The sequence below is a fragment of the Neodiprion pinetum genome, chromosome 7 (assembly GCF_021155775.2).
Source record: "Neodiprion pinetum isolate iyNeoPine1 chromosome 7, iyNeoPine1.2, whole genome shotgun sequence".
Classification (NCBI taxonomy): domain Eukaryota; kingdom Metazoa; phylum Arthropoda; class Insecta; order Hymenoptera; family Diprionidae; genus Neodiprion; species Neodiprion pinetum.
Genome location: NC_060238.1, coordinates 21,125,465 through 21,145,418, shown reverse-complemented (window position 1 = coordinate 21,145,418; position 19,954 = coordinate 21,125,465). Strand labels below are relative to the sequence as shown.

General features: G+C 41.2%; 1 protein-coding gene across 1 annotated transcript; it reads left to right on the top strand.

The window, feature by feature from the left end:
- The first annotated feature begins 3,088 nt into the window (after positions 1–3,088).
- LOC124223182 (uncharacterized) lies at positions 3,089–9,994 on the top strand. Its single transcript, XM_046634934.2, has 4 exons — positions 3,089–3,411; positions 4,439–4,690; positions 7,437–7,713; positions 8,747–9,994. Exons 2-4 carry the CDS (start codon positions 4,555–4,557, stop codon positions 9,798–9,800), a joined length of 1,467 nt encoding a protein of 488 aa, XP_046490890.1. The 5' UTR covers positions 3,089–3,411; positions 4,439–4,554; the 3' UTR covers positions 9,801–9,994.
- Positions 9,995–19,954: the final 9,960 nt, after the last annotated feature.

Genomic DNA, 19,954 nt, shown 5'->3' with positions numbered 1-19,954 from the left:
TTCGGCTGATGGGAAAGTTTCGCCCGAGTCAGTCGAACCAGTCCACCGCACGCGATGGATAAAAGTTTCCGAGGTTTCCGTCGATCGCTCCTCTTGCCATGGATGAAATGGTTCTTTGAAAAGTGAGCTCTCCCCATCCTGGTCGACAATGACTTAACCATTTAGGAAGAAACGACCACTCCCGATTCCGTCTCTCGTCAGAACCAAACTACCCGATTCTGTACCCAAAATGGTAAAACCTCACATTCTGAAAGGGGTCATCCATTAATTACGTCACACGCAAAAGTGGCGGAAGGGGGTCCGCAAAGTATGACAAGCCGTGACAAGGAGTGACGGGGGTGGAGGTCATAAGCTTCGTGATGTCACATCTGGTCTAAGATAATAATACAACTGAATATGGCCACGGGTGAAACGATCGGTGAACAAGTATGTTATTTTCAAGCTCAAAATTGTTTGTATGTATTTACATTTTTCTGGTACGTGTCACTTTATTTAACCACGCTCTATGGTTCGACGAATAATATCTTGACACTTCCAATGTTTCCACCCCCATTCAAAAATACAACGAATTGGGTGCTATTTCAGTAATAAATATAATATGAAGGAATGGTTTGAAAGACCATGGACAGAGAATGGTTAACTTTTTTTCAACCAAAAACAATGCAAGATTGTACATTTCATTTTATTGATTTCGAGTACCTATTTATTTTCTGAAAACGTACAAATTGTTACTTTATTTGATAATCTTGAACAGTAATGATTATATTAGGAGTGCTATTTTAATCAAGTTCTAAATCAAAACTTGTCAAATGAGTTCCATCGTACCAGGAAGACGGTGAAAGAGGGGGAGGGGGGTTACATTAATGCGGTTACTCGTGACAGGGACGAGAGGAGGGTCAGGAACCATAAAATTTGTATGATGTAATTTATGGATGGCCCCTAAATTTCGCTGAAGTCCTTATAATCCAGGGACGAATAGAGTATACTTTGATGCCAATACAATATTCAAGCTCTGCCGATTTAACGATGGAATATTTCACTCATTTTTCCGGACAGTCGAGTATCCGCATCGAAGAAGTGAATAAAGCTGCAGCTTTCACGTGAGTACACATCGTGGTGACTTTCTCCGGGAAATTGTGACGCGTCCCTTCAACATCCCGCGTGTTTACCGCGGTCTCAATAAACGAGAACTGTGTCCACACACACACGCACACACGCACGCACGCACACTCAAGTTCCGTAGTCCGACAACGGTACCGAAGGTATGGACTGCAAACCGGCTACATCCAGTACCTACGATACTGTTGTAGAATTGTGACTCGCGTACATATCGATGCGCATGAAGTTAGGTACGTGAAGGGCATGGAATGCGCCCAGGGACTTAAATATAGACGAAGGTCAAACGGCGAAGGTGGAATGTCGACCGCTTTGGTTGAAGCGCGTCGTCGAACCGAGAGAATTGGTTAGGTTGAATGGTGGAAAAGGGATTTGGAGTATCTTTGAACTCTGTTTTTCACTGCCTCTTAGATCCTTCCGCAACACTTTGAACTCCACTCTGATCCTGGTTGCACTTTAGAGGGTCATCGGTTGGATGAAAAGTGCGATACCTGGAATACGAAGAGGTTCCAGAGTCGGTCCTTCATCCCGGCTAATAATAACTTCGACAGTGGTATTTTTCCGCGAACCTTGTGTCTTGGGAATGAAAGCTGAAAGAGGAAAGAACTAGAACAGGAGGAAACTCGGGCTGTGATATTTCGTGGCTTCGACTGATCGTTTTCGCAATTTCACCGCCGCTGCAGTTCCAATAAATCGCCACCGATCTAGTGCATGCCAGCTGTCGCAGATACCACCTCGTATATTAGATTGCGGAACAGGAAAAGCTCTGGCTTGCGACTAAAACCTCTTAGATTCTTATTCGAGAAGTCAAAGGGCCGATACTCCCACCGTTTTACGCGTCGATCCGATTTGCCTGCAACTTTTCTCTCGAAGCGCATTTTCCGACCGTCTGCTAAGAACTTCAATCCCATGCACTTAACTCGCTTCCAGTAGAAATTTTAATGGATAACTGTTCGTGCCTCGAGCTAATCAGTTTCAACTATAAACTGTCGAGTTAGGTATAAGTTTTATACTGCGCAGCTTTTCGTCCAGGCTCACCGAGCAGTTATGCAGTGCAACTCAACTTAGTCAGTCAAGCTAATGATCCTCGTTTATTCGGCACTATTTGCGATAAATATCCGTGCATGTACTTAAAATGCCTTCTGGCTCTTTCGTACTTCCGCATGATACGCTTGATGATCTTAGTGACGAACATTATACTCGGTGACGATTTGACCCAGATAATTGCACACCAGAAATCAGAGGCTTAATTAAACGGTACAACCTCTTGCCGCGAATCGATTCATTTTCGACCAGAATATCATTTTCCAATTTTCGATTGACGTATACTTCAGATATCAAAATGGTAAAATAAAATTTTGAAAACTGTCACATCTTGTCAATTTTAACAGAAAATTTTTTCATCATTACGGAATGTTTTGTAATCTGTTGGCTCTGCTTAATAATGGTGGAAAAAAAATTAAAAAAACTTTCCAACAGATGCTATTTATTTATTTTACAAACTTGAAACCAAGTGAGTCCGACACTACAGAGATCCAAACGGTTTGAAAAATCGATTCAAAATCAGTTTAAGAACGTGACGAAACACAATAGTGCGTAACAAATTGCGAAATCGATGATCATCGTACGCGGATGGAGAAAAACCGCGTTCGACGGATGAACGAACCTCGGCGTGAAATTGCAGCTTGAAGCGTGAGTTGGTCTCTGACGGAGAAAAACCTTGATAAAAAGTAACGAATAAGAGAAGAAAATAAAACCGGAGAAAGAGAAACGTGGATGTTTTTGCGAGCAGGTGATGCACGCCGACTGCACTGTTCCTTCCTATCTAGCCGAACGTAGAGTCGGCAATGAAAGGTTCTCTCTGTGAAAGAGCCAGCCACACGTAGAGAGAGGTAAAAGGTGAGTAGAGGTAGATCCTCCGGAGGCAGAGGGTAGGGAACGCGAAACCTCGGCCTTGACGGCAGTCTGCCTTCGACTCTCGCGCAAGCCGGACTGCGGCTACCTCGTCACTGTGCCGAAGGTCCACGTGCGAAGTGACGAGCCATGTAAACAACCGGGTGTCAAACTCCGAGGAAAGGCAGTTTATCTTCGTTGAGAACTTCCGTTTATCGTCGACGTAACGTCGGCGTCATGTGCCGATGCAGCGGCGCGGATTCCGCAAGTGTTCAACGAAAATTTAGAGGAAAATCCGTACTGCATATCCGGTCGCGAAATGTCCGGACTATCGAAACGCAACCTTGTGTCACCAGATGCTACGTACGAAACGTTTCACTCGAACGCCTGCCCGCATCGTAGGTTAGTCTTGGAAGCCTGGATTGGGAGTTTGATGAAAGCTGCATTTAAAGCTGCTTTTATTCAAATGATTAGAATTGTGGAATTTTTAGTCTACCACTAGAAGTACAGTTTTTATCTGAATCCGTCAGGGTTTCGATCTGTTTTGTTTTAAAATAACGAAACCTCACACAGGGTGAGAAAAAAGTATGGAAACTTCTAGGAAACATCGCAGGGTTTGGTGGAAGAAAAAAATTAAATAAAAAATTATCAATGTTAAATCCCAAGTAATTTTTGACAAGGGATTCAATGGTAACCATTGATTTGACTTTGAACCTCATCTTCAAGATCGTTTTGAGATCAACTTTGACCTTCAACATGTTATCCCCCATTTTTTGAGTCAGAATTGAAAAGAGCGGGGAATTTTACGTTTCTTCCGAACTTTTCCTGCTTCCTCATCCTGTATATTGAATAATACATGATTATTTGAACGTGACCATGAGATACTTTTGAATATTGCATAAACCAGTGAAAAGACTTCTCGAGCCAAAATTCTCTGTTCCATTGGAGTCTTCGATTGCGATTCACTTACAGCGGCGGGAAATGTCGAAAAATGGGGTATCGCGTTTTGGTATCGTCGCATAACGAGCTTGAAATACGTTACATCGAACTGTCGTGGGCTGAGATCCATGGTCCATTTATGGACCGAGAGGATCGAGGATTGCGTAAACTTTGGATTAGCGTGGGTGAGGCGATGCCCACGGTAAGAGAGAAAGAGAAACAGAACGAGAGAGGTTGAAAACCGCGTGGGCATTTGGTACAGTTGGCGTGATCCGTGTGGGATGTCGCGAGATTACGTCTTCAACATCAGCCCGAGAGCTCGTCCGTCGTTTGTACATTAACGTTAAAAGACACAATCACGTCACCGGTTAGCCAGATGAGCTCTCATTCCCGTTAGTGAATCCGGACCGTAATTCGAACCGGAAATTCCCTTCGCAGCTTCGGACTTTGACCAATCGCTAACAATTTCCTTGTTGCATTTCATTCGCAGGAACTTTGACGGCGAACGGATGACCAAGCGAGTCTCCCTTTGGGCGGGACCAAGAGGGACGAGCGAGCTGTTTGTCCGTGAATAGCAAACGAAGAGATTGTCCGAGAGACAATATAATGCCGGTCCCCGGTACAAGGAGATTATGCAGATTCGGCCTCGCCGCGGTTCTAGTCACCGCTATCTACGCCCTCGCCTTCGTCGACCTGCCGCCCCAGCTCCAAGAACCCTTACCCGACCCGCCATCCACCCTCGGTAAGCAGATTTATCCATATTGTTTTAATTGGGCCGAGAGTCGACACTTACCTAATACACGGGCTCGATCAACACTCCAACGCACATTATCGAGCCACGCTGAAATAACAGCGCCGCCTTGTCCAACCCCGAGGTTAAATTCCCTCGAATCAATTATCCGGAAGTAGGACATCGGGACTTGAACGATTTTTCTATTCTTCGTGTCTTTTGGTACTGCAGTGTTCAGCTTAGCATTGAATTACTGTCCTTTCGAACAGTATATCATTGCATTATAATTGCACGAGTTAAAGCAATTTGGGTTTGAGCAGGATGGAGGAAGCGAATCGATTTAGTGGCCCGGAATTCGTTGTTTGGAGTCTTTTGTCTGCGATTCAAGGTTCCGTTCACGAAGACTACGCAAGGATACCGAACTCAAATGGGTGTATTGACGAAACTTGTCACAGCAATCGTACACATTGGGTTCATTTTTAGTACCATTACCATCGCTAGTGTTCCCTTTGCAACGAAGTGTCATTGGTTGCAGGGATGTCCAAGATCGACTAATCTATGACCTTGCAATGTGATTCGTAGAAAATTATCACTGCCACTTGATACTCAATCCACTGTCTTCGGTGCATTTTATTCCAGACAGCTATTTGTTTACATGGAGTTCGGTCTCCTTGGGTAGTCTCCATGGTTCCGTTTTCCGTTATTTCCCTCTGGATTCGTATTTCCTTTTCCCAGATGATGAAACCAGCTACTTTGGTCGAGAGCAATACTCGACATTCCAGGTGTTCCGGTCTTGTTATAAACTGCCGCGAGATCAATCTCGCGCCGTATACGTGAACGTATCATTCAGCTTGGTCATTTTGACGTTAATTGCGTCTCTTCGTCGTCACCAGTACTCACGAGTTGTGCAGATGGTTGTCGGAAAGAATTTCCACCTCGGGTTTTGCAGGGTGTGGAGAGAGAGAAAGAGAGAAAGAGATAGAAAGAGAGTTATGCGTGTCGTGAAAAGACTGTATTACACACATTAACTCAAAGGCGGAGTGAAAGAACTGCGGTGCAAAACCGCGGTCTCTCAAGACAAATTGGCGCGCGCGTCAAAAAATTTTAATGTCGAGTAGTTGTTGAATGAACGTCGAGTATAATATTCGCGTCAGACGAGAGGAGATTGATATCGTTCGAGAGAGCCGTTACTCGTTTTGAGAAATTACTCCTCGACACTCCTGAACGTCAGTATGTATAATACGCGATACAGTCCGGGGTCGTAATTTCGTCTGGGAAAGTAGAAACTAGATCCTCGTTGTCTGGGAGAATCGAGTTGCGGCCGAAGGCGTGCATTATGCATTAAAAATTCACCCCGCGTAAGCCTGAACACTCATCTAACCGCAATCGCTAGTCGAAGAGTAGCTGAGCGTTGTGTTCGCAATAAATTATCATCCGATCGTGGATGACCTAGTGCTTATTAGCATTCTTGATACATAAGTTTGCTATCGGACTACCAAGTCTCAACTTCATTATTACGGCACCATGAAAACCGTTGGGAATCGATAATGAACGGTCAAAGAACTGGAACACTTTCAAGCGGACCTCTCATTTCATTGTATCCATATCATTTGCTGAAGCAGATGTACGGAATAAAATTCGAACTCGTTTAAACCCTCTCCTTGATCTCGGTGTTTCAGTCCTTTGCTTCTCAATATTTCCCTGGGAAAATTTCCTGAAGTCGAGGCAAGCATAATCGACCATCTAATGAAAATGCGAGATCTGTACTGGGTTAAAATCCCGCGTCATTCACTCTGTGAGTTCCATTGTTCGGCTCGTTTTACTCGAGTAATCTGGGTGCCCGCAATCGGTTGACTGGCGGTTCGACACTCACTATCTTTTGCTCGAAAACAAACTACCCGTTTCATGATACGAAAGTGTTCAAATTAGCAAGGCGAAATAGTGTTCACCAAGGTAAGTGTACCAGTCATACCACGTTTAGACCGAATTATTGACCCTTCCATTTTTCAACGTTATAAATCTACAGCACAAATTGTGAATTTCTCTACGACGAAATCCAGTTGCTAGAGGGTTAGACACTACAAATTTATTTTTCGGTCATTTTAGAACTGAGGATCAAACAGATACAACCGGAAAAGTTCAATAATTGGGGCAGGGTTAATAACCGGTACACTTACCTTATATTCTCGATATTTTGGGTTGAGAGAGATTGGTTGGGTTGGTAATCATCAGTCGTTGAAGTATTCGGAACCCAGTGAAAATCTATGGGAACCGTCACTCGATCTAGTGGCACTTTAAACCCGCACTTTCCGTCGATTCGACAATAGCCAACGTCGAGAGGGAGAAACTTCAATGATAATGATGATTATCAGCTAGTAGCGAATAAGTCCGTAGAGGCAATTAGTGTTCCCGATTAAGAGCCGGCTCGCGGAAAAGAGAGGATGAAATGATTGACTCGGACGGCCGGAAGCTGCATATGTAAAAAGTGAAACTGGAGTGAAGCTAGGCGCGTCGGTCGGCCGCAGGTCTGCAATTAATCTTGAGAGAGAACTCGTTCTCAAAGCCCCATCACACAGCGTATTGGCATATCATTAGGGACTCCACCTCCTCGCCAGGACTCGAGTCTATCATCGATTGCGCTGGGAGGCTATCAGCATTTGGACCTACTGGTCCCAGGACAGCTGGCCTCGTCTTGACGCCCAGCTCACCTTGGAGTGTGTACACGCACCAGCCTCACTGACCACTGACCTTATTCCAGGCGGAGAGCCTCCGGGCACCCAAAGCGTCGTCGCCTATTCCTGGGCCCGCAGACTGGCCCTCGACTACCGACCCTCAACCGACTGTCCCACCGGCCCCAGCCTCTCGCTCCGGGGCCTTCCATCGCCATCGGCGTCGCCCAATTGGCTCGAGACTCTCGATGGTCAGCTCTTCCTATTCAGTGCTCACCTCGACCAGCGAGTCACTGCCTACCCTAACCTCAGGGTCATTGCTGTCAGGAGCAGGCCCCTGGAGAACTTGATCTACTGCACGGTTTGGTGAGTAGATTTGTGCGCCTCGCTATGGGTACAGTGTGTGAGTTTAAGAACTTGTTAAATTTTCTGTAGTTCGACCGCTCCGGCGATTCTTGAAGGGTGGTCACGCTTTGTTGGGGTTCATTTGGCATACTGGTATTGGTACATGAAGGTTGGTGAATGAGTAACGATTAGGAGCAGGAGAAATGTACGTGGTATTATTTTTAGTACAAGTCTTGGAACTTGATAAATGGCCTGTATAGTTGTTTACGTTTCTACACCTTCCGTAGGTGAAAGAATTCTTGATGAGTCTGCATGATTCGAGTTATCATGATATAGTCCCTAATGGAGAACATAAAAAAAGGTACTTCAAGAAACCCTTGGTTATCTTTGAAATTGAAAATTCTAATGTTATTACAGTAGGTATTTTTCTTTAACACACCTTTGATTCACGAATCATTGTCAAAGTATCTGGTTCGGACATCGGTCATTCCAGTTCTTGCGAAATTAGAATAGAATGTGTACATGGTAAACAATGTTGGTGTCAAAACTGACCAAAACTGGCCGGTGTGGACCATTGATATAGGATACCTATCTTTCGTAGTGAATTCCGAAATTTCACACCAAACAGTGTTGGACTGACAGTATACAGTGTTGAAGTGACACCAAATTATACTCTTCAAAAGTTGACACTGGAGTCTCTCTTACAGCTTACCAAATTTAACCAAAATCATGTAAACGGTTCCAATGTATCGTGTGAAAAGTATTTCGATTAATTTCAGAGCCAAGTTCAACAATTAAACTATAAGTATCTTTCAGTTGTACCATAATAGTTGGTTATTTGCGAACCTTTTCTTATCGACAGAAGGTATTCTAATTAACTTGTGAATCAAAATGAAAAAGGTGAGCATCCCTCTTAAGAATACAATCATCTATTCGGGTGATTCATTTTATTTCACAGCAATTTTTCGAGTCACAGCTTAGAAAAGAAGTTAACAAACGAACCACCCTTACGTCTGTCCATCACAAGTCCCTATCGAATTTCTTTTTCTTTCAGGCTAGATGAGGATGGCCAGTTGCGTACGGTGTCAATGGAGGCCCTGGTCTCTGATATCTGGCTGGACCAGTGGGGCGGTGTATCGGAGACGTACACGGGCGTGCTGATCACGTGTCCACTGCCCCGTAATTCGTCTCCGCGTCCGATTCGAGTGACAGTGGTGGGATCGGCGTGCGCCGGGGAAGTTAGTCAGAGCGTTGGGGTGCGTTTGAGGGAAGAGCGGGAGAAGGACCGGGGTCGACGATTCACGGTATGCGTGAAGGGACTGGACTTCGAGGAGGACGTTTCGGCGAAGCTGGTATCGTTTGTCGAGCTTAACCGAATCCTGGGCGCGGAAAGGATCTACTTCTACGTCTTTCACGTCCACGAGAATGTTTTGCGGGCTCTGCGTGTCTTCGAACGATCGAACGTCGTCCGGTGGGTGAACCTTACACTGCCTGGAAGCCTGCCGAACGAGGTGGAGCACCGACGAAGACTTCTGGAAGGTGACGTGTGGCTCAAACGGCGGTTGGAACTGGTCCCCTACAACCACTGCTTCTACGACAGTCTCCAGGAGGCCGATTTCGTCGTTCCTCTCGACCTGGACGAGGCCATTGTTCCCGCCCACGTCGATAGCTGGGCTCGGCTGATCGAGGACGAAGAGAAGCGGCTCGGCGCCGCCTTCCGCGACTTCGCTTCGTACGCCGTCCGCAACGCTTACTTCTTCACGGAGCTTCAGCCGGCCTCGCCGCGCAGTGGCGCCCCCTACCTAGACACGCGACGCGCAGGCGCCGTCTCACCAGAGGGCGACGCCGTCAAAAGCTTCGTTTCGACGCGGCGCGCACTTACCGTCCACAATCACTACGCCCTCGACACTCTCCGACCCGCCACGAGGCGCGCCCATCATTTTTCACCCCGCGATGTTCTCAAGCATCATCACAGGCTGTGCGACGACAGACACTTGGACTGTGATTCACTGATGCGCGACGTTACCACGGATTATTCCGCAACGAGGTTTGCGAGCGAACTTGTTAACAGGACCGAAACCATACTCGGTTATCTTAATATGCTTTGATTCGTTCGGGACACGCTCGTTGTGGCAAAATCATTGTTCGATACGTTGATTGACATTTTTTTTTTCTTTTCTTTTCAATAAAATCGTAAGATACATTAACGAAATTCAAACTTGCGATTTTCGAGCCGAACGTTGACATCTTTCAGAAAATTCTCTCCGCTGCGACACAAAAATTAAAAAGCTTTGAAATTTTATGAACCGTTCTATTTGCTACTGGTTTTTATGCTCTTTTTCCCCATCTCCTCCTGTTCGTTCGTATGATATAAATATTTAATACAATGTCACTCCAGAAAGAGTTATAATCCCGTGTATGTGTGTGTGTATGTTTTTTCTCTGTCTTCTACTTTCATTCCACTACCTTGAACAATTTCAGAAACAACAACGTTATATCTAGATACAGACTTCATTATGAAAATACCTTGGTAAAGTTTTTCTCTGAAAGTTACTCGTACGAGTATATCTTTTCAGAAAAATGTCGGTTAAAATTCCTCGGAAATATTCTTTCAGTTACGAGTTTCGGGGAATATTTCTGCAAAAATCTCAGCATTCTTCTTTTTCCTTATTTAAAAAACTAAGGAAAAAAATTCGCTGCAATTGCTCCTCAAAGTTTGGTAATTCAAAAAAATTTTGACCGTCTCTTAATGTTCTTACTGATTTATAACTTGATCGATGAAAATTTGTGCGATAGAATTTTCGCAGGAATCCCGTTTCATTCGAAGCTTGAAAAAACTGTGAAAACTGCGTTTAATATGCGTTTAATAAAAAAAACGCACAGAATTGAGAAAAATTTTGACCGATTGTACGAAAAATCGTGTACACTGAAAAAATTGGCAGGACTAATCCGAAAATACAATATAAAAGTCCGAATGGAATTCCCAGCAAGAAAAACAATGCAAAAAGAACCGATCGGAATTAACCGTTACACCGTCGTTTCAGCATCCTGTTTCTTTCTACGTTCACTTTGAATTTTCAGGGTCAACATTTCAGGGAAAAAGGTGAGGGGTAAGAGACTAAAAAGAATCGTCAATCCGGCAGTGGCAGCGAAGCATTTGAGAATTTTAGTGCTCTGTGGGTCTATTTACGAGCCAAGATTCGCGAGATCGTAAAATCGCAACGCGCTCTGTGGCGAATTATGGATGAAGGTGTCGATTTGAAGGTCAACAGAAATCGGGGAAATTATCGCGTAGCCATCTGATGTTTGCGAAGTTTTTTGCAGTCAGAAGCGCGGCGATTGGATCGATGAAATCAATCAGGATCACTAATTGACGGATTATTACTCCGCGTAAACACTTTCTTACGTAATGCCAGTGAAGGATCGAGATTAAGTTTAACCAAAAATTTTACCACTCGTCATCGTACGTGACTTTCGGGCATTTCTTATTGCTTGTTTCTACTTCGTTCCTTATCGAATTTTCAATTAGCGTTAAAGCGCTCCAGATTCTTCCAGGTCACGTAATTTTTTTACGCGAGTTACGACTCATTCATTAGGTTGGAATAAAAAAGGCGCGTATTAATTTTCTTACACGACCCTAAATTCAGTTCACTTTACACCATTTTACTCCCATTACAATTTTCTTTAATATACATATATCGTATCAAATATTTCGCATTTGAATACAAAGAGTGAGGAATTTATTTCCAAAAATGACTGAACTTTGTCAGGCGGTTATTATCACGATAAGTATAATAATTCGTTTCGTAATATGATCGGCGATTTTCATTTCCGTGAATCGGGAAAAATGTAATTCCTAATGCAAATTTTTATCCAGTAGCTTACGATAAGACGAGCGATGTAAAAATACCGCTAATCTGAAACAGAAACATCGTACCTATGTTATATTATCTTAGGCTTAGCAGATCCCGTATAAATAACAGCTTCAAATACATTCTCTCGTTTTTCCCTTCGACAGATAAATCGATTAGGTTAACCTAAAGACAACTCGCAACTGATGTTTACGAAACGATTATTTTCTATTTTCAGACCAAACAACTAGAAAATTAGAGGCTTGGTTCACGTGACTGTTACAGCTAGAAGTGAAAAAATCAGTCAGGAAGGTCTTCTTAATTCAGTTCGTTTCAGTAATCAACGAATGAGAACGAAAATGGTTTAAAAAAATAGAAGAAGAAATTTTTTCCCTCCCACTTTTGCTTTTCGATATATTTGACCGAATCAATCAAAACGCTACACGCTGTATAACTATCTCAATCCGCGAGTATATTCCCCTCTGTAAATCCCTCGTTACACGCGGTCGAGTTCCGAGCGAGGGCTGGGGGTACGAAATCAGAAAAACCGAAAATCAGAATGGCCAGAATTCCGAATTTAATAATATCGAATAACAAATATGAGAGAACAGATACTGTCAGAAATTTTAAGTCCCGAATGGTGCCCGATAAAAAGTTGCAGATTACCTAAAGTGTATTTTCTAGATGGCTCTATTATCCGAACCCACTTGCTTCGGAAAACGTTAATCCAAGAATTCAGAGATGCAGAATTTAATAACATATAGAGTCGATGTTCCAGAGAACGAATTTGTAGAAAGTTTCATATTCTCAAATGTCCAAATATTATAAAAATGAAAGTAAAAATCCAGAATGTAGAAGGGTCTTTGTTCAGAATCGTACGTTTCAGAAAGATCGGTAATCCGAAAGTAACCGTATCGATGGCTTACCACCAGAATTTCACATTCCGAGTCTATCCAACTGATCTATTTTTACTTGGAAAATGTTTTGTATACAGAATCAAACAAATTCTTTACTCGATACTTAACAAAGAAGAAAGATCGCGATGCAAACGGACAACTTTGAGTCGTTAAAGCTGTTGGGTTGGGCCTTTAGAGTGTGGTCGACGATGTGCCTGACTCTTCTCATATATTGCGACTCTTCATTCCGACGATTCTGATTTAACGCAATTCTATATTCCGAGCCTTCTACGAGATCACTACTCGGAGTTCTAACCGTTCCAATTCTTGATCCTTCGCATCTACGAATTCGAATAGACGAAAATTCTACTTTACGATCCATCCGAAGGTTATTTATTTGTGTTTGCGAGCAATCGCATTTTCCTCATTCTGCCAACGTCCTTTCGGAATTTTCACCAGTCGTTTATTCAAGATCCTACTACTTCAAATTTCGATACTTTTATATTCTATTTCCATTATTTCTGGCTTAATGAAGATTCACCACTTTATTCTATCGCGATTGTGAGTTTTCGATACATTAACGTTCGGAATTCTGACCATTCCGATTTTTGGTTCTTCTGATTTTTTACCCGCACCCGAGAATCGGAATGAGACTGAAGTCAATTTATTTCCTCGTATAATCACAGGCGAGCGCGCGATTTTGCGGCACCCTTACAGGTATAGGTGGGTACCTACCGTAGGCGAGTTGAACCGCATCGCGAAACGTAGTGGTAGGTCAGTGACGGCTGGGAGAAGGGGCGGAATAGGGAGAGGAATGGGGTGGAAGGGATCCCTCGGCCGCCCCTTAAATGCAGACGTTAAGGGGGGGGAGGGGGGGAGGGCAACTTCCGGATGCAGGAGGCCGGGGTAAACCGCAAACCGAGTTCGGGGGCAGGGAGTCAGGCATGCGCCTCGGGGCGATGATCCTCGGGTTGGGGGCGAAGGTATGCGAACCGTGTCACCGGCACGTGGGACTCCAGTTATCCTGGCCGAACCGCCGGGACCGCGACGGAGCCTGCGGGACTTTTTTTTAATAAGGAGTGAAACGACGGAACGAAGCTTTCAAGCCCGCGAACAGTGCCTTGAATTTATCCAATCTTTGGGTCGCCTTTGGCTGATTTTTGATTCCCTTGTGGTTAGAATTTAATCTCTTTAAAATGATTGCGCTTCGTTGTCGACTGTTCGAAGGTGAAAGTTGATCGCGCTTTCGGACCTCCTGTAAATAATTATGCAATAGTTGTGTGAGTGTTTGGAAATTTATTCCGATAAATTTGTGAAATTTGTGCGAGTTTGCCGGTTTGTGATTTAACTTGTTTTTTGCAGTTTTTCGTTTTAATTCCACAAACGCGAACTGTGCGAATGAAAATTGTTCGACGATGTGTAATCGTCGATTTAGTTTGATGATAACGAATTCTCGCACGTGGAGTGATTAATTGTATTGATAAAAAAAAAAAAAAAAAAAAAATAAACAATATTCGTAACGTGGGATGAATGAGTGCGGAATTCGTTGCGTTTAATATCGTGATTAAAAAACATTTTTCGACAATTCCTTAGGGGTGGCTGACTCGTTTTCGTTTTTCATGAAAAGATCAATCACCCTGAGTATTACATAGGAAGCGAAACTCCTGCTTGGTCAGTTCTAACGAACGAGAATAAATGTTTATTTTGCATCTCTACCCTCCATCCGCAAAAACAGCAATCAATTTGATTTATGTTTATAATAACGGACTTTGGAGATTTATTGTTAATTTTAGATGGTGGGGAAAACGTGACGGGGGTTTGTTTTATTTTTATTTATTTATTTTCTTTTTTTTTCTTCTCGTCGAGGGGTGAAAGAAAAGGGCAAGACAATCCCATATTAAGGATGGATCAGGCGTACCGTCCGGTGGAAAAGTAAATCAGACAAAAGAAACAAGAATGATAAGTGAAACTGATATCGGTTGCGTTGAAGATTGTCGAAGCAATCTATTTTCGTCGTGGATATAATCGTATTGTATATCCGATTTTCATTCTCGAAAGCTCGTTCAACTTGTGAACTGAATTATTCTTCACGAATTTGTCGGAACGAATCTTCAGCAACGTTGATGTGATTCGAAATAATGCATAATTTCATCGGTTATAATATTGAAGGATTTTTTGCACCTCATTTTTTTTGATCCGATAAAAAAATAGAAACGAAAATTCGTACGAAGAGGTGATTAATTATTCGTAGAGAATTTATTTACAGAGAAAATATGGTGTACGCATAATTCATTTAAATTGGAAATACACAGTGTTTAATCTAGTTTTAATAACAATCGTGTTCAACTACTAATTTGAAAGTAAATTAAAGTTAAATTGTGTTCGGAAAATTCTTTCAATGAAAAATGCGGCTCTCGATTTTCTTCTCTACGTTAACATGTCGTTTCGACTGAATTCAAATATATTGACTCTGCTTCAAAACCTTGTTTTATGTTTTTTTGTTTTTCCATGCAGTCCGTACGCTCGATACATCCCAAAATACGTGCCTCCATGGTTTACTCCATTTTCACGAAGAATTTTCGCTAAAGCCAGAGCAGTCTGTTTTTTCTTCTTTCAGCTTCTCCTTCCTCTCCTTCATTCTGTTATTTGCCACTTTCTTTGCAACGTGAATGAATGTCAAAGCGGGCTGAAGTAATACTTCTTTTTTTCATTTGCCTGATTTTTTTCTTTTTGCGTTTTTTTTTGTTTTCTGTTCCGTTCTCAAAAGTACCTGCGAGCTAACGTGACAAGTTTCTATTAAAGTGGCACCCGTTAAAACTAAGCTAAAGTAAAAGTAAAAAAAAAGTGCTAGAGAATTATTAGAGCCGGTTATTTCTCGCTTTTATTACAACGCTAAAAACTTGGCATTCGCTGTGATTATTGTTATACTGAATTGTTTTTTTTTTTCTTCTTCTTCTCAACTAATTAAGATTTCAAATGCCTGCAACTTTACCTCCTTCGTGTAATTGCCGATTTGCCATTAGCACACGGTGGGGAATACTCGAGGCTAGTAAGTGCTCGGAAAGCGGGAAGAGAGGAGGGTGAAAAAAAAAAATATGAAGATAAAACACCGAGCGGCGGTGAAATTATTATCCCAGTGCTCGCAATTCTTTCGGAATGAAAGGGGGAAATAACGAGCAGGCAAAAAGAAAGAGTAATTGACATGAATATCCGAGATACTCGAACGCCTCGGTGTCGAAATAACGATCGACGAACATCTCGATGGCTCTTTGTGCCTCGAATTGATTCCCGATAATCGGACTTCTAATTACCTGTTGATCCTCGCTGTTTCAAGTCCTTCAATTCGTACTCCGAGACTTCATTTCTTACAGGCTGAACACACAATTCGGGCCACATTAACGTAAATTTCAATTCTCCTCAAAATTTTGTCGCGTTTTTTTTTTTTTTTTTTTTTATTTCAGATAAAGAAGGCTAATCTAAGAATTTTATAATAAATACACTGATTGATTTTTTTTTTTTTTCGCAATATCGCACAACGAGAAAAGTTTCATTTTGGGTACAGAATGATAATTAGTTTTGTAAGCGTAACTAGATAATCTAGTATATATTGTTATTGTTCGTTACTATCGTCCCTATTGCGATAATTATTTATCTGGAATAAAAGTAAATGAAATGTGATATAAATTGAACGAACAGATTTAATCTGACAATAATCAAAAAATTAATAATTGACAACTGTAATCAGACCGAAGATTATAAGCTTGAACTTATATTTTTCTGTTATTCTAACAATATTCATACTATTTATTAATCGATTGATCAGGTTTTTTTATTTATCTTTAATACGATTAATCTATTAATCGACGATTTTGATTAATCATTATTTCGATTAATCGTTAGATCGTTGTTCTAGTTAATCGAAAAAACTGATTAATCGACCAATCGCTCAGCCCGGTTATTCGCATATACTTGAATTTTCCAGTAACTAGAACGAATGAAATTTCTCTCAGTGCGCGTTTGCAACCGAGATACGGGGGAATTTTTATCCCGTTAATTGTAACTTCGTTGCGAAACGAGTCGTTTCTCCGCATTCATTGGGTTTCAGGTGCTGGTTTTAGTGCCGAGATGTCCGTTATCGAAGCGGTCGTTGTGTTTTTAATAGTGCGAATAACGAGACGCGGATAAGAATTCTGTCTCGCGTGATTTCGAATGAACGAATTTCAGTTTAAACCCCAAATATTTGTATATTTGTATATTTGTATATTTATTTTATATTATTTTTTTTTAATATATTTATATATTATAGGGAATAAACTTTGGACAATTTCCTTCTACGAAAGCCCTCCACCTCGTACGTTGTTACAAAATGTTTTTGCGAGAGGCGTTTTTTTTTTCCCCGAGAAATATAATAAATTCTTCTCGTTAGATCAAAGCTCGTCGAAAGAGAAAAAAAAAAAAAAGAAAAAATAAAGGGTTCAAACACGACATTCGATTAAAACCATACCTTTCAATTTATGCCGGAAAGTTTTCTTTGCAATCATTATAATCTTGAAATAAAATCGTATTTCACGCCACGCGAAAAGTTCGATGATTGCATTAATTTTTCAGATGGTTTATGCAAACTCGGACAAAGTTTTTTGCTTTTTTTTTTTCAAACAAAGTCAATTTTTCATCACCTTTTCCCGATTAACTGGCACTAAATAAATAATAAAAAAAAATAAATACATAAATGAAACGCTACCGGAACATGGTGGAAAAAAAAAATCGCTGTGAAAAATACGTTGAGATTCTTTTGTTTTTTGTTTCCAACTTTTGACACATTCTTCAGAACAATTTTAGATTATTTTTAACGAGCTTTATAATAGCATTAACAAACACAGCGCATTCCTTCCTTTATTGTTGAAATTTTGTTTCGTGCAATGTAATTATTAGTAATATTGTACGTAATTCGCGTAAATTTTTCATTTAATTTGACACAACGTTTGGTAGTTTCTGTATTAACTGTGAAATTTGCTCATAGTGACCGAATTTCGGTTGTCAAAACTGTCCGTTTTCTGATCGCAGGTTAAAGTTCCCATAACAATTTCATTTAACGATTGCACGTAATTGTCTCGGGCAATTTTCAACCCCGACAACCGTAAAACGAACAGTGAAAGCAAGTTTCTCTGATAACTGTGCGAGTAAAATTGATTGAATGTCGCAGAAAAAGATGTTTTGCGTAATCAAAGAGACTTCAGTCAGAGGCACCGAATCGCGGTGGCTAAAAAACGCTAACCCATAAAATACACCCCGCGTTAAGTGCAAAGTGCAGTTAATTAAGTTCGCGAAAAGTGCACGGATGTCGATAGATTTCGGGATTTTGGTGGCGATCGCAGTTCGGCAATCGTCGCCGATGACGACGACAAACGCGATAATGAGACGGAAATGAATTAAGAAGGTTAGTTGGCCAACGATCTATACTTTATTTTTTTCATAATATTATCAGGACGTAGCCCTGCATCGAGTATTTATTGAATTATTACATTCGTGAGTGACCGCGATCTTTTTAAAAATCTGAGAATAGAATATGTTGTATGAATTATTTTTGCCGTGGGTTATTTTTATCACAAGTTATTTTTATCATGGATTGATCTTATCATTGGTTATTTTTGTCATGAATTATTTTTATCATTGGTTATTTTTGTGTGGATTCTTATTGTCATGGGTTGTTTTTGTATGGATTATTTTTGTCATTGGTCACTCTTGTCATGGGTTATTTTTGTCATTTGTTATTTTTGTCACGGATTGTTACGGCAGACTTATTTTTGTCATCGGTTATTTTTGTGTCGGTTATATCGTCATGAGTTATTTTTTTTCACGGGTTATTTTTGTCATTAGTTATCACTATCCAGGTTATTTTTTTCACGTATCGTTTGACGCGGGTTACCGTTGTCACCGGTTATATTTTTGCGTGGCTTATTTTTTTAACGGCTATTCTTACAATTGGTTATTTCTTTGCGAGTCATTTTTCTCATGGGTTGCTTTCTTGTGTGCGTTGTTATTTTTGTCACTGGTAATTTTTTTACGAATAATTTTTGTTTACGTTAGTTTTGTCATGGGTTATTTTTTATTTTGCGTTATTACGTCCGGGGCATTTCGTCTCGTTGATAAAAGAAAAAAAAAAAAAAAAAAAAAAATCGTTTTTTTTCTCAAACCTGCAGAGTTCGAGGATGACGGTGCGCCATGGAGAACTGAGCCACGTGATGAGGCACAGCAGTTCGTGGCCCGAGCGTGCTGTGGCCGTGAAAGTTCGCATCAACCCCGTAACAAGGGCTTACACAATAATACCAGAATTCTGCGCTGGTAACAATTACAACCTCCGCGAATTGCCGGCGGCGAGTTCTACGATTCACCCCGAAGCGGGGAGGATTTGCATTGTTGAAATTGACGAGCGGCGAACCGCAGTCGGGGGGAAACTTCCCAAGGAATGGGATCCGTTCCATGGTACCATGACGGACGTACCCGAAACGACGCGAAAAATTCACCGGCAACTCCGCAAGCGGAACGACACCTGGCCCATTTCACTTCCGGTTGGTCATCGAGGGGTCCCTAAGTCGTTCGGCAGCGAGCCTGAGCTTAAACTTGCCTCGGATTCTGGCGACCTTCCGAAACTGGAGAACGGCGGTGGACGTCTTTTCATCAACCAGGAGAAGGACCCTCGGGAGAACATGGTTAGACTTCGTTATACATATATATATATATATATATGTACATTGGACTCGGATCTAATCTCAAGTTTATTACTTGCCTAGATGAGACATTCAATGCCAAGTTTTGCCAGGTTTCATCATCGCTGTTTTCTATTTGGTCGCAGCATTTTCGAGTGCGACAATGTACAGCAATCAAATTATATATCATGATCTGAGGTTTTACAAATTTACAGTTACATTTTTCACCTTCTGTTTCTTATGCAACCATTTTTGAGTATTTGTATTTTTTTTTTTTTATATATATATAATTTTCGAAATCTTGGCAAAGAGTTTTATTCCTTAATTGTTCCGATTGTTTTCGGATCGTCTCCAACATGGACTCAATTATTTGTTTCTGATCCGATTCTTCGAGACTTTGACAAAACTTTGGATTCGAAAAAATCAGTGGACGAGTATTTTAAACATTAAAAAAAAAATAAAAATAACTTTCTCATCCGCGAAGTCGCTTTGATTCTGTAATAGAAATATCTTAATATCGAGAGGAAATTGCAATTGGTTATGAATAATAATTTTCAAAACTACGATAAAGGGTAGTGAAATAAACATTTTCCGCTTTATTCGTAACTTTGACAATGTTTATATTATCAAATAGTCAAAGAGGCTGAAAAATTGATTCAAAATTTTAAAAACCATCTCTCAAACATCGTTTTCTGTAAAGTGAAAATTTCAGAGCTTCTTTAAACAGAATATATAAAACAGAAAAATGGATATCACTGTTTCTCGGGGGGATGCAACCCGCTAATAAATGTGCAACCCGCTAATAAAT